Source organism: Saccharomyces kudriavzevii, assembly GCF_947243775.1.
Source record: "Saccharomyces kudriavzevii IFO 1802 strain IFO1802 genome assembly, chromosome: 12".
Lineage (NCBI taxonomy): Eukaryota > Fungi > Ascomycota > Saccharomycetes > Saccharomycetales > Saccharomycetaceae > Saccharomyces > Saccharomyces kudriavzevii.
Window position 1 is genome coordinate 47,249 of NC_079283.1, and position 15,480 is coordinate 62,728.

The 15,480-nt window shown below is 39.3% G+C and overlaps 5 protein-coding genes across 5 annotated transcripts; all 5 read right to left on the minus strand.

Annotated features, from left to right (window-relative positions):
• Positions 1-290: 290 nt before the first annotated feature.
• On the minus strand, positions 291-1,091 carry SDH2 (succinate dehydrogenase iron-sulfur protein subunit SDH2; the record flags this gene model as incomplete). Its single annotated transcript, XM_056229584.1, has 1 exon — positions 291-1,091. The coding sequence occupies one exon, from the start codon at positions 1,089-1,091 to the stop codon at positions 291-293; it is 801 nt and encodes a 266-aa protein (XP_056083588.1).
• Positions 1,092-1,365: 274 nt separating this feature from the next.
• On the minus strand, positions 1,366-10,788 carry VPS13 (membrane morphogenesis protein VPS13; the record flags this gene model as incomplete). The annotated part of the gene is made up of 1 exon (XM_056229585.1): positions 1,366-10,788. One exon carries the CDS (start codon positions 10,786-10,788, stop codon positions 1,366-1,368), a length of 9,423 nt encoding a protein of 3,140 aa, XP_056083589.1.
• Positions 10,789-11,210: 422 nt separating this feature from the next.
• UBI4 (ubiquitin) lies at positions 11,211-12,128 on the minus strand (the record flags this gene model as incomplete). The annotated part of the gene is made up of 1 exon (XM_056229586.1): positions 11,211-12,128. The coding sequence occupies one exon, from the start codon at positions 12,126-12,128 to the stop codon at positions 11,211-11,213; it is 918 nt and encodes a 305-aa protein (XP_056083590.1).
• A 770-nt stretch (positions 12,129-12,898) lies between these two features.
• Positions 12,899-13,642, minus strand: ENT4 (Ent4p; the record flags this gene model as incomplete). Its single annotated transcript, XM_056229587.1, has 1 exon — positions 12,899-13,642. The coding sequence occupies one exon, from the start codon at positions 13,640-13,642 to the stop codon at positions 12,899-12,901; it is 744 nt and encodes a 247-aa protein (XP_056083591.1).
• Positions 13,643-13,869: 227 nt separating this feature from the next.
• Positions 13,870-15,381, minus strand: PRP19 (E3 ubiquitin-protein ligase PRP19; the record flags this gene model as incomplete). Its single annotated transcript, XM_056229588.1, has 1 exon — positions 13,870-15,381. One exon carries the CDS (start codon positions 15,379-15,381, stop codon positions 13,870-13,872), a length of 1,512 nt encoding a protein of 503 aa, XP_056083592.1.
• Positions 15,382-15,480: the final 99 nt, after the last annotated feature.

The window sequence follows — 15,480 nt, forward strand, 5'->3', positions numbered from 1 at the left end:
AAAAGATATGAACTCATCCTTTTAAACAAAAATACCTGAAAAAACTAGAAAGCCTTGTCATCTGGAGTGGACATATATACAGGCAGGATCTTAACATTGTCAGTAATAAATAAATAATAGTCATAAGGGGAGCAAACAGAAATACATGACGTGTGGGCAGATGGAAAAGCGGCCAAATTTTGCCGTAAATATGATAATAATAATAATCCATGCTTTTTTTTTATAGATGTCAAAATCATTCGAAAGAATTCTCCAATTTTTCACGCTTGATTTTGTTTTTTCTCTATAATCTAGGCAAAAGCCAAAGATTTCTTGATTTCGGCAATGGCCAAACCAGGATTCAAACCCTTTGGACAAGTTCTTGTACAGTTCATGATGGTATGACATCTGTATAAAGACATAGAATTGTTTAGCATGGCCTTCCTCGTCTTTGTGGCCTGATCTCTGGAATCAACGAGCCAACGGTAAGCTTGCATTAGCACAGCAGGGCCCAGATATTGCTCTTGATTCCACCAGTACGATGGACATGCAGTAGAACAACATGCACACAAAATACACTCGTAGAGACCATCTAATTTCTTACGGTCTTCAATACTTTGCAGCACCTCTGTTCCGTCTTTTGGGAACGATGATCTTTGCAAGTAAGGCTGAATAGATTTGTATTGTTGGTAGAAATTAGTCAAATCAGGCACCAAGTCCTTGACGATAAACATGTGAGGTAATGGGTAAATCTTAATTTGTTTGGATTCGTTCTGGTCAATCTTACATATACAAGCTAAAGTGTTTCTGCCACCAATATTCATGGCGCATGAACCACAAATACCTTCCCTACATGATCTTCTGAAAGTTAGGGTAGCATCCTGTTCGTCTTTGATCTTCAACAACGCATCCAGCACCATGGGCCCACAATCGTTCAAATCCACTTGATATGACTGCAAATGAGGTTTAGCACTAGGCTCATCTGGGTTCCATCTGTAAATTTTGAAGGTTTTCATTCTAGGGGTGTGCGTAGCTGCAGCTGCTGTGGCTGTAGCCAACCCTCTCTTAGACACCAAACCAAGGCCGTTCTTCCTCAATAGCACGTTCAACATCCTATAAATACGTATACTCCAATTTCCAAGAAAAATATAGCTCAATTCTTTCTTTCAGTCATTTCCTTTCACTTAGTGCTTTTTAATATCTCCATACAAAGTCATTAATCCCCTTATATAAGTTTTGCCCTTTTTACTCCGGAGGTAATTGGGCCAATGCGAGGCCACCTTTTGCGCGCTGCGGTAGTTTCTAAAGCAAGTTCGTGCAGAGCTACAATAATACGGTTGAAAATATAGCTAAATAGTGTAAAACGGGTTAATTTTCTATATGTCATCATAAAATGGCTTCACAGTACTTATTGTACTCCCTAACAGCAATGGCGATGTGTCTGTACAGAGACCGACGTTCCTGAGGATCGCTAATGGGGATAAAGTATTCAGATTGGGATTTAAGTTTGATCTGAAGACCGGATCTTTCAAGGGTAATTCCCTGAATAAACGGATATCCTGTGCTCCACATCAGTTCTTGCGTGGCCATATGTACCTCAGCAATGTGTTGCATGGATACAATCACTGCTAATTCTTTGCCAGGCAAAATAACGTGTGATAGGTATTCATCCTTCATAAATACTCCGCCATTGACGGTCTTAAGCCAATACTGTCCTTGAGCCTCACGCAGATCATAGGGTTTGATAATCTGTTCGTGGTCTACGTACCTTGGTAAGCGTACTCTGCTACCCTTTTGCATGTCAAGCACTGTGGTAGTACTTTTCACACCCTGACTTAAGTTACTCGTAAGGTCCAGAAATCCAATTGCTGTCTTAGTTGGAAATCCAACAATACCTTTACCAAGGCCCTTAAGGAACCCGGCAGGACCATCCTTTTGCAACGCTTTGTATGGATCTAGTGCAATACCGCTCAACCCGCTTCCCAGAGTGCTAGCAAATGATTGAGCTGAGTTTGCTATGGCATTTCTGTTATTTCTATTTATTCTTTGTTGTAATCTCCTTACCTTTTGGAATTCCAGATCTTGCGTAACAGATAGGCCCTTGGCCATCGACCCTGTAAACTTAGACATACTATCGGAAAGACCGAGAACTGTCTTCTTTGCAAAGCTTAACCCCCCTTTAGCTAAATGTATACCGATTTCTTGAGGTCTATCATTCATCATGTAACCTTGGTATGGCTCGTAAAACAAATCCCAAACGCCGGAACTAACTGTGTTAAAAAGACCCACAGGATTACCAAAACAGTCCGCAGACCCTAGAATTTTGTGAATTTGGTAGACAAATTGAGTTGTATAATGCCTTTCAATATGGTCCATCAATATCGGCAATGGAACTCTTACGTTATCCATAAACAAAGAGTTCACTTTAACAGGTGCGTCATTAACATTACCGAGTGTCATGGCAAACATATGGACATAATACAATGACGACGAAAATGTCTCCTCTGTCTCTTCAGCTAAGCCTGGACTTATTTCATCGGAGCGTATGAATGAGAGATGTAAGACAGTTGGTTGAATATGAAAGATCTCAAAATAAATATCCCCAGCTGTTTTCAATTCAGAAACATCAGGTAACTGGATTTCTTCAACATACCGGTATTCTCTCGAATCCATTATCCATGGAGATCCTGGGAATTTGATGAAATCCATCATAGCATACAGCATATCCTCATCTAATTGAATAGAAAATTCTTGAATCAGCAATGTGACGTGTTTAAAGTATGGGACAGCTTGCAAGGAGTCCTTAACTTTAGAGATTGAACCCGACACCACAGGATGGTTTTCAATTTCCTTTTCTGTGTAAGGGATTTCTGTTGGATATAGGATATTAGAGTAATTTCCGGAAAATAGTTGGTTATCAATTTGCATCCATTTCAACTTCCAACTAAATGTTTGATAAGCTTTAGATTCGTTGTATCTCAATTCAATGCCTCTCATGTTCACGTAAAGGAGTTCCTGCAAATGGCCATTGATTAATGATATCCCAACACCTTTGAATGAAACGACTATTTGTGTATTAACTTTTTCATCCTCATCTTTCTGTACAAAGCCATCAGTCACTGAACTATTCACTGAGGCCGTAGAAGTACTAGCTGCAGAAGCAGTTTTTAATTTATACAATCCAACATTGGCCTTGTAGTTAACAATAACTAAAGCTTGCATGTCATCGTCAGCAACAACGTGCAATCCGACAATAGGAGCCGGCTTATCTTTTGACCTTCTGTCCAAACGTAACGGTGGCAGTTCGCCAATTTCTGCCAGTCGAACTTCCCTTAAACGTGTACCTGATTCTATCACTAGATATTTCTCCTTAGCTGTAGGGAAATCCCACGCGTACGGCATAATACTCTTCGATGGAATTCGGTAAAAAATGGGCTTGAAATTTCGGTTTGATGGGTCACTAGACTGGTCATTTTTGTATGGATCACTAACCTTTCGAGGATCTCTTTGGTAAAATATGAAGTCATGATCACTGAAATTTCTTATGGAAAATGGCCACCTATCGCCACCTTCCTTGATTCTTATGAATATTGTCGCTTTGTCTAGAAGAATTTCAATCTTCAACAATCTGTGTCTTGAATCTTTCAAAACCTTCAAAAATGTCACCCCAACGTTCTTGATGAAGAATGGTTGTGACCAATCGGAGTTGCCGCCCAAGAATTTAACCACTAATTGTTTGTCGACAATGTTTCTCATCCTATATAGAGGCTTGGTGATATTTGGTTCAATTTTCTGAATATCTATGGACCCTGTTTCACAAATCTCAATAGGGATACCTAAAGTGTTGCTTATAATATATCTTGGCGCAATCTCAATGACTTTGCTTAGCAAGTACTTCCCCTTACCTTCGCTGATGTTAATACCTAAATTGGACTCCTGTTCCTTGTCCTTTATACTAACAGATGCGTCAAATGACTGACCAATAGCATCGAATGATAATTTGGAACTCCACGCTGATTCCTTAAATCTAATACGAGCTCTATTGCTTTTATCATCTTCTTTGTCGAATGAAAACATTTTTGGGATAGTGTACCGTTTTTCGTTTTCGAGCAAAATCTTGGATTGTGCAATGCTTAAGAGACTACTTTGAATGTACAGCTCTCTATCAGTAGCATTCATAATAATATAAGGAGAGTATATCCTAATAACTTTGGACCTCGTGCCATCAATGTTCTTGTAATCTAGTTTCAGCGTTAAACCCTGTCCACCGGACAGAGTCAAAGATAGTGAGTCTTCTGGGCTTAGAGGACTCTTGTGTGGTGTATTGACAATAGAAGGCTTTGAGGCTGAAGCCTCATCTTGTAATGGCTGGACAGACATCAGCAGGAAACTGTCCAAAGAAATATGGTGAACTTCCAAAGTCCTTCCAGTCTTCAATAAATCTGTTCTCCTCTCCTCTCTTTTATCGAAAATAGAAAAGTTGATGTCTGCTGGAAGCAAATTTTCAATGATTAGAGAGGCAGAGACCACAATTTTCATATGAGGAAATATTTTGGCCAATGGCTCTCTCTCATCATACTTTGCACCAACCTCGAAATGAAATCTTTGATCTGTTTCTTCCTTTGAAGAACAGAATATAGACATGTGATTGCTTAACAAGTCTTTCCAAGAGAGAGTCTGTTGTGACCAATCATATACATCCTCTGATGCAGGTCTAATTCTGATATCGGAATTATAAGCATACTCTACAGGAACAGATTTACTTTCATGTGGTTTAACAGCATAATTCAAAGACGGCTTACTTGAATCCTTGGACTCCACCAAAAGTTCAATCTCTGTCGAAGTTGTGTTTTCCAAAACCAAAGTTGACCTGAAGGTAATAATCTTCACGTTATTCTCATCACATTTGGCTTCACAAACGATTCTATTGTGTACATTATTCTTTGGTGGGTTTAAAACGTGCATGTTTTCTCCTTCTGTAGTGGCATCAATGTTCATCACAGTTTTATAATCATGTCCGGAAACACAAATTCCCAAGACATTCTTCGATTTGTCAATGTTCAGTTTCTCTCTTATACTTCTCCAATCCTCAAATTCCCAAGGCAGGGAGGTATTTGCTCTTAAAAGAACAACATTATTTTTATCATTGCTAGCCGTTTCGTCCTGTATCCAAACATCAAAATCTAATTCTGTATCATTTACCAATTGGTATGGCTTCTGAGCTACTCTGGATGCTAAAGGTAGCTCTTCTGTCAAGGACGCAGGAATATGCGAAAGCATAGCAATTGATCTGGCTGACAGAGTGATTTCCGCAATTTTTTGAGTTAAAATATCGAAAGAAAACGCAGGATCCATTTCAGAGTGTCCCTTTGATAAATGGAATGTTACCGGGATCATCTCCAAAAGTGGCTCCCAGCTAGATCTCGAATAGTTGAATATGTTGACATAAGTTTCTAAGGAAGCGAGAGCTTCAAAATCAGTGGACCAATCTTTTGCATTGGCAGTAATTTCATTTACATTCATGTCTAATATTGGCATTTCATGGACGTCACCAATTAAGATGAATCTCAAACCACCTAAATCGGCATTAAACGTTTCATTTTTCAAAATTGCACCAGGCTCTTCAATGGACTCAAGTTCTGAGCTCTGGCTAGGTTTGCTCCGCTCACCCAGAATGCTGGGATCTAGGACTGCTAACTTCCTTTCGAATTCGCGAGAGAATTGAATCTTTTCTGTACTTTCATCATCCTCGATATTGTTTTGTTTCTCACTCATCTTATTTAGCAGGGTGGTGACCCTCTTGAATATTACCATAGCCAAACGAATATCCCTAAGCGAAATACGCATTAATAGTGGCTGAATAGAAAGCTGTATGTTCGTTAATAAAGTCTGAGAAGTTGAATTTCTTTTATCAATAGTTAACGAGGATGAAAAGTCGTCCAATAATCTCAATTTTTCCTCGCATGAGTTCATTCTAAACAAAAAGATGCCAACGTTATTGGCCGCTACTGTCGTAATATTCTGGTCAGTTACCAAAAATTGTCCTATCCTAAAAGATATAGCTTCACTATTCATATCGCATGGGTCAGCAAGTAAAATAAGAGCTGTTTCAATGATATTAATAGAATATTGTATTTTAGTTTCATTCTTATTTTCTTCTACGCTTTCAACGATGGCTTTATTTCCAGGCCTTTGGCTTGTGTTCTCAGGATAATATAAGCTGTTTTCAGAGCTATTAGATGTAAACACATCAATAAATTCTTTGAGAGAAATTAAATAGTCCATTGCCAAAATCATTTTTGGACTATCCATTGTCATGGAAACGTTCAACAGACGCCCGGCTTGAAGATTCTTTCTAGTGATATTTGCCACAAATTGATATTCTTTATTCTTGCTCTTTGGTATCAATTCTGTATGCTTGTTGTCTTTTATATTACGGATATCTTCTATCCTGAAAGCGGCAACATGAGCCTGGCCATCGATGGTCCCATCATTCTTAAGACAAAGATTGCACCCAATGTCTTGAAACATGATTCTTGTTAGACCACAGTCATTTAAAGAAGTAACACCTTTTGTTCTATTATATAGAGTAAGGGCGATCTTGGGAGCCTTGAATGAGAAATCCAGGTATTTCTGGTCGGGATTCTTCATATTACTGCCATTAGACTCTTGCAGAGAATGAGGAGTAGCTGTGCGTTCACTCTCACTACTAGATGGAATGAAATCAGGAGAAGGACTTTCAACAGCTTCATTTCCTGTTAATGCGCTGGAATCTTCATCTATTATGTTGAAGGCAGAGGAGACTTTACTGGAAATCTCGAATAAATAAGACAGCTGATTCTCAGTCAAATCCAATGCAAACGATTCAAAATTACTAGTTATGTTAAGTTCAGGAGTGTCGTCTTGTGGAAGTGGGTCCCGGTCTATATTAAATAGTAAACCTATGTTCTCAACTAGATATAGTTGTTGATTTGAGCCGTCAAAAATTAAATTAGAGGATAATTGACCTTCGCGGACACCTAGTTTGATATGATTTATTTTGTGAGACTCGTCAACCACAGAAAACACATTTTCGATAAAAAATTCACCTAAATAGAATCTCATCAAGTCATAATCATTCTCTTGTGCACCCACTAATTTTGGAAACTGGATAATAGGAGCCTTTATTACAATGTCCATCTTCATGTTGTTGACGGAATCAATAGAAGGAGCTTGATTATACGCAGCAAGACGAGCTCTATCAAAGGAAACTTTGGATTTTTGGAATTTAGCAAAGAAATTGACCATTCTGTTAACGGCGCTTTCGATAAAGTTAACATGCATAGAACCAGTAGAATATTTTAAAAACGAATCATAGTCTTTGATATTTGTGGTCGGATCAAATGATTCATAGCTCAGCTCGACTAATTCCTCCCCTTTCATCTGAATTATTTTTCTAAACACTGAATCTCTTGAAAATGATTCGTTTGTTTCATCAGTTAACTCTAATCCACCTAGTCTTAAATTAATACTGTATTTTTCTGGAAGTAGAACCATCATAAACTCTCCCGCTGACAAAACCAACGTTGCTAGTTTTATGGAATCATCATTTAAAATAACATTTACCGCTTCCATTTTAATCTTCATGTTAATTTTTTGTGGTGCATCCTCCCTATCTTCTTTATTATGTCTTAGCGCATCAGCAGGCATTTCTGGAGCATTCGGATCTGTAAATGTAAGCATTGCATAGTTCATCAAAGTTAAGACAGATTTAGGTGTCAATACTAGTTGCAATTCACTCATATGCATGACAATATCTTGATCAAATAGTTCAATCAAAGTAGCATCATGAGTCACGATCCTTTGAACTCTCTTATACTTCAATGTAAACAAATCTTTAGGAGATCTTGTCGCTTTTTCAACATCTGAAGATATCAGGTTCTTGAATATTTTGTTATCAGTCGGCTCAATGAAATCTTCAACATTCAATGAATGTACCTTCAAATCCAAATTCATTTCTTTGGCCCTTTTATCAAAATTGAAGTTCAACCTCTGACATAAGATATCAATTAACTTCTCACTGTCTCTGGAATCATTCTTGATACATTGAAGGAATGATATCTTTGCTTGATCGATATCAAAATGTAGTTCTAAGAATTTCTGTTCGATTTGTAATGGTTGCATGTTTTCCAACGCTTTCAATGTATTCCTCAATTGCAATTGTATTTGCTTTTTCATCTCCTGTACGGAACCAGTTGAAGAATAATCGATATAATCGCCGTTGTTTCCCTCATCATCAACCATAGAGGGTATAGAATTTGCGATCAAGTTCATAATAGTCTTGTATTGAATATCATTTATCGAAAGACTCAGGCGAGGTAAGTGACCAAAAACTCTTATGGTAGGTAATTTATATGCTTTAGGCAGAATTGATAGATCTACGGTCAATTCTAACTTCATCTTATCCAAAATTCTAAAATCGTTCGTAGACGAAGCGGTATCAATCTTACCTATAGTCGATTGAATATCAGGACCAACAAATATCTGAGTATCCTGAGATAAGAGTTGGAATCTATCGAACATTAGCCTGTTTATTTCGTTACCATCAATTTTGTCATATTCTTCCGGAGATAACTGTTTTATTTCCTTTATTTTTTCCTTTGGGACTAAATCACTTAGTATAGAAATATGACCAGCATCAATGATTGCACAGGGAGTATCCCAATCATGGGGATCTAACGGCAGTATGATCAATGGTGCTTGCAAATCTAAAGATACGTTTACAGTTTTGTGGTCTTCTAATAAAGACTCTATACCCATTCTCGTCTGCGTTGTCCAGCCCTCTACAGTGGCTTCTGCGGCGTTGACGATGTTACCGATTGTTTCCATGTGTTGGTTCGATGCCTTGAAGAACTTGTGGATTTCGGTAATGAAATGAACATGATAAAACACAGTCATTCCTAGTAGCTTGATGTTAAGGTTTGAATCGGCTAATCCATCTAATGGGTTTAGCTCGAACGCGGCACGCAATAAAGGTTCTTCTCCTTCCTCTTCAGTGGCGAGGCCATCATTTGAAGACTGGTCTTTGGATGAATTCCTAACGCTGATAATATGCTTATACAATGCGTTGGGTGAGCCGTCTTCCAAACTAAACTTGTTCAATTGGAAGCTTGATAAAAATGAATCTGGTCTTTGTTCAAAATTCACTCTACAATTTTCAAAAATAATGGATCCCAGGTTTAGGTTTTGCATTTTCTTACGTATAGTGAATGAACCCTTCCTTAATAGACTTGTTACACGAAGTTCAACTCTGTCCCTAGGCAGTTGCAGTACAGGAGTCTTATCTTCGTTTTCGTTGAACTCAATAGCATCATAAAGTTCTTGGCGCTGCTCCTCCGTCATTATTAAATCTTCTTCCACCTCGTCGGTAGGTTTACCATTCCACCACGAAGAGAGCCAGCCGCCGTTAGTAGACTTGTTGGCAGTTTGTGGTTCAATATGGGAGCTGGCAGTGGGTGTTGGAGAGTCTTCGCTCATGCCCAATTTATATTGCGCATACTGTCTTTTAGCAACAGATCTGAACAGGATAATTTCATCGTAAGTTAGATCTTTATGTAGTTCAGATAGCTGAGCCTCTTGACTAGAATCACGTAATGGAGTGTCTAGATTTTTTAATTTCAATTTCTCAACCCATAATTTTGTATACGATCTCCGTTGTTCACATTTTTCCTTCATACTTTCCCAAGTCCACATGTCATTTTTTTCATGAATCTCGTTCACAACACAGGAAGCAATATATTTGAACCATGCCGTTGGATTTTCACTAACCGTGAAGGATGGCCTGACTTTTTTGAATTTTTTGGTAATTTGTCTCAATTGTATACTCGATAAGACATGCAAGATATCATTATATTCCGTATCATCTAGCTCTAGACCAAACTCATCATAGAACATCTGTAAGTCGATATGAGGTTGTTCCTCCGTCGAGCCGAGCTTGTTAATACTTAGTTTTCCCAGTCCACTGACCGGTTTTAAAATGTATTGATGCTTGGGGAGTGTCATATCGTTGGATGCGATCATATCTTTGAAACTTGTTATAAAATTCTCTAAGCTTCTATTAGGATCATCATCAGAAATCAAAGGTGGAGAGTCCGTATTCCAGTACAAACAAAGTGAATTCAAAGTTAGTAGTTTGTGGGTAATATTTTGAGTGATGTCGATGAAGCTTGGTTTCCAGTTGAGATCTGTAGAGACGGCTGATAGCTCATTCAACGTCAGCCCAACGGAAGACGGGCCAGTAGTGAAGATTCCATCCATGTCTTCGTATCTTAAATGAATATTTTTTATGGTAACTTGCAAATTGTCTATGATTTTTGTAGTCAAAGATTGCATGAATCCAGCGTTGTTACTTTCCGACGAAGAAGACGATGTCTTATTCTCTGATTGATTGCTCAATATGCGAGCCTGGTTAGTCAGTTCCCATTCGGCCACTTTCCTCATTTTCAAACGAAACTCTCTCTTTACCATCTCCTCATCGTTTTCGTGATCTTCTGAACGTGGTGAGCACAATAAATAACAGTCTTCGATAATGATTTTCACGGGCTTGTTCTTCAAACTTGACCATGGGACCGTCAAGACCAAATCGCCCAGTATCCCTGATTTCACATCTATGGGCAAATTTAGTGAGTCCAGACAGTCCTTTCTTAGTTTTAAGTTTTTCAACTTCACGTCACCGCTCCATATACCAACATTTAATTGATTAGGGTCGAAATTTTCCACATATGAGCCCAATAAACGGTTTAATAAATTAGCAGCTAGGGACTCTAACATTTAACTGTTCTTGATTCTTCTTCGTGCCTTCTCTTTCACCGTATTTAAGGTATTCTATCTGTCTACAGTTAGATAAAGTTAATAGCTTTGGCCAATGGTCGGTATTTGCACGTCTTCTGGAGATTGAAACACTCTAGGACACTACAAAGGTGGTTATTTACGTTCCTTGATAGAAATCCCCTATCCATATCTAGAGGTGTTACCCGAACCTTAGAGAGAAGCCATACAAAAATGCATACCGCAAATTACAAATAGTAACAATAGCCCGCGTATTCTCTAACGTGTGAACAAAGACTATCATATAGTTAAACAGTTTACTTAGTGTTCTATGTAGCTTTTATCATTGAAAAAAAAAAAAAAAGAAAAAAGAAAAAGGAAAGTAAATATATATATGGACATATCGAGAAAATTGCGAAAATTCGTCAATTACCACCTCTTAATCTCAAGACCAGATGTAAAGTGGACTCCTTCTGGATATTGTAGTCGGACAAGGTTCTGCCGTCTTCCAGTTGTTTACCGGCAAAAATTAATCTTTGCTGATCTGGAGGAATACCTTCCTTGTCCTGGATCTTGGATTTGACGTTGTCGATGGTGTCAGAAGACTCGACTTCTAGAGTGATGGTTTTACCAGTCAAAGTCTTGACAAAGATCTGCATACCACCTCTTAATCTCAGGACCAGATGTAAAGTAGACTCTTTTTGAATATTGTAGTCGGACAGGGTTCTGCCGTCTTCCAGTTGCTTACCGGCGAAAATTAATCTTTGCTGGTCTGGAGGAATACCTTCCTTGTCCTGGATCTTGGATTTGACGTTGTCGATGGTGTCAGAAGACTCGACTTCTAGAGTGATGGTTTTACCAGTCAAAGTTTTAACGAAAATTTGCATACCACCTCTCAATCTTAAAACTAGGTGTAAAGTAGATTCTTTTTGAATATTGTAGTCTGACAAGGTTCTACCATCTTCCAGTTGTTTACCAGCGAAAATCAACCTTTGTTGATCTGGAGGAATACCTTCCTTGTCCTGGATCTTAGATTTAACGTTGTCGATGGTGTCAGAAGATTCGACCTCAAGAGTGATGGTCTTACCTGTCAGCGTTTTAACAAAGATCTGCATACCACCTCTTAATCTTAAAACAAGATGTAAAGTGGACTCCTTTTGAATATTGTAGTCGGACAAGGTTCTGCCGTCCTCCAGTTGCTTACCGGCGAAAATTAATCTTTGTTGATCCGGAGGAATACCTTCCTTGTCCTGGATCTTGCTCTTCACATTATCAATAGTGTCAGAAGATTCGACCTCAAGGGTTATGGTCTTACCTGTCAGCGTTTTAACGAAAATTTGCATACCACCTCTTAATCTCAGGACCAGATGTAAAGTAGATTCTTTTTGAATATTGTAGTCGGACAAGGTTCTGCCGTCTTCCAGTTGTTTACCGGCAAAAATTAACCTTTGCTGATCTGGAGGAATACCTTCCTTATCCTGGATCTTAGATTTAACGTTGTCGATGGTGTCAGAAGATTCGACCTCTAGAGTGATGGTTTTACCAGTCAAAGTCTTGACGAAAATCTGCATAATGTCTAGTTTAAAATGAAGCGGAGGGGTGATTCGAGAGTTTTGGGCGTATTGTACTAGATAAATGATATTCTTATCCTTATCTACACAATTTTTTTGCTTTTTTCAAACTGGGGCTGAAGTAGAAGGAAAGATAAGCAGAATAATGCAGAGGTGGCGAATTGGGAACCTCTATATATATACCCCAAGGGAGGAACCGCCCTCAAAAGACAGTGGATACTAAAACAACTGATAAGCGGCATCGCCCCTGAAAAAAGAAACGGAGCGGGGTAACGATTCACGTGACCGGATGCACGGCTGTGTGGCGCATATTCTGGGCGGCTATTTTCTGACTCAATTATTTTCTAGATCCTTCTAGAACAAAGTAGTTAACGACAATCTCGTTCTAGTGATCATTGATGCGTTTTCCTACATTGTTTTTGCTTGCTTTATCATCCTTTGGCCAATTTTGCTGGGAAACTCTTGTTTCGTAGATGCGGATATCTTTTTTTCTATAAGTCGGTCTGCGGAAATAAGACGGACGGTCACAAAGAAATGGTAAATCATCTAAACGGGTTGTTCGAGGACTTAGGCCTAAAAGAGAGTCTGCTTGTTCCGCCAGCTGCGCCGGAAATATCCTCGCTGTCTTCTTCCACCAAAGGATCCAACGAAAAGCGGGAGTATTCGTGCGTGTTGCTGGTTCGTTGTCTCTGGAAGTCCAGACTAGTGCTGGTAGTGGCGGGTTTGGGTTTCTTCTCTAGGCTCTGTCGTGTGAGCTCGTTTCTCACTTCTTCCAACTTCAAATGGCTGTTGTCCGTGGATTTTCTGCCCGGGGTTGATATGCTTGACCTGAATTGGATCACATCCTTGCGCTGTTTTTCTAGCAGCCCGTCATCTTGCAGCAGTTCTAAAAGGTTCCTGCTCAGTTTGCGAATCTCTTCGCGCTTGCGTTCATCCCGAACGTCCTGGATGTGGAAGTTCTCTAGGATCTCAATCAATATCATGTTACCTTTTAGCCACTTGATGAACTCATTGGACCCGTTGTTCATCAGGTAGGACACCAGAGTCAGTGTCTTCATCACCTGAATGCAATTGCGGTGAGAATTTCTCCTGTTTTGCCCAAGTAACAACCGTTTCCGTATCACCTGGATGATTTCTCGCACTGTCTTAGGGCTGTATGTCAAAATTGATATCTCATTCATCAATGTCCCCGTCGCCCCACTCGTCTCGTCCTCGCTGGTCGCCTGCTTCACCTTCGATTCGGTCGGTGACTGGATGAAACTCTTGAAAGTATCTAATAACGGCATCGCCACCTCGTCACTGTATTTATGCTCGTTTTTTGGCGCCCTTATCCCTGCCAAGCTTATTTAGTATACAAGCTCAGTTTCCTTTTGTCATTATTTTTCTTGGTTTTTTTTTTCACTGAAGCGCGCGCTGACCTGGATGGAAAGAGTAGGAGATAAAAATTTTATTGAAAATTATGTACTACAATATCTAAACAGATGTACTTATAAAGTACGAACGCTGACAGAATTCAAGATGTTAATGACACGATATTGAAACTGTCGTTTGTCTTCAAAACAGCCGCAATTCCGCCATCTCCACATACCACCTCTATGTTCGTGAAATCTACGGTTTCCTTTGGCAAATTCAGTGTATTCACTTCATCTCTTATCCAACTTTTCGTTTTCTTGTCAAATTTGTATACTGTCAATGATTTGCTCTCGTTTGAGTAAACGATCATATTTTTACCAGAGTCGTCAATGTCATACACAAAGGTTCCTGTCTTGAATTCAGGAAATGTGTATGTTGGGTATGCCAGTGTGCCCACGTCTTTTCTTAGGTCAAAGCAAGCTACCATTTGGTCACACCTCACCACCATCCAGTATCCGTTGTCTGCAAATTTAACCTCTTTTATCTTGGCCTCTTGTTCCATGAGGAATTTAGAACATGCTTGGTCAGGCGACGACAGATTGTAAACATTCAATATTCCCTCGGGTGAGTAAAGAGCTAGTAACAGGGAGTCCTTATGTAAGGCACCGCTACTGTATTCGACATCCGGGCTTCCAGAATGCACTATGTATTGGGAGTTATCCGTGTATGATTGAAATCCTATCGTCCCTTGATTATCCGCCCAAATGAAATATTCAGTGTTAACTTCATTGTGGCCATATATATATATGATCTGATTCATGGAATGTACGTCTATTTCTCTCAATACTGTATTTGTTTCTAGATCCAGTACTATTATTTGATTACTTGGGTATGACAGTAACAACCGATTACGCGATCCCTTGGAAACAATGATAGGTTGTTCCCCTTCACTGCGAAAGTTTGGCGTGGCTAATGTGGTAATCGATTTCAAATCTTTCAATTCGGTGATCTGTAAGGTATCAGCGTCACAATGACACATAAGGGCCCATTTGTTGTAGTATTGAGAATGGTCTAGCTCTTTGTACGGATAGGTTCTGACTGTAGATGAGTAATCTTGCGTGGGTAAGAATTCAAAACCCTTCAATATCGGCCATTTGAATGCTTTGGGCTTGCCTCTCGCTACAAACTCCCTAGAAGATTGTAACAGCCCTTGTAAAAACTCATTTCTCGTACCAACCACCATTTGCTGAGGAGATTTTGACGAGCTGCTCGACTTATCATCCCTCTCCATCATCAGTTGGGCAGCCACCAACTTTGCAGCATCTCTTTCGTACATCACGGTTGATAGTTTTTTCGTTAGGCTATCCAAGGTTGATCGCAATTTGAAATTCTCCAGCATTATAGCGTCCCACTCATTTTGCAAACTGGTCAGAAGATTTGGAATCGAGTAATTTGCCTTCAACGTAGCGGAATTCGTAGATTCAGTTAAGGAAGCCTGTTGCAGACTGGGTACAATTTCTACTATCTCTTCGAGGCTCAAGGGCTCATTTGTTATCGGGTCATTCCCCGTATCTTTAACATACTGTTCAAGAAGCGATTTTTCAAAAACGCTTTTCGATCTAGGCGACAAAACAGGCTTTCTAGGCACTTTACCACTAATGGCACAAAACATTGCTTCTCTGGTAAGCTTTATCGTGTTTGTTCTACGTTTCTCTCTCACATAGGAAATTTTGCATCTTTTCAAAACGGCCCTTATGAAATTTTCAACTAC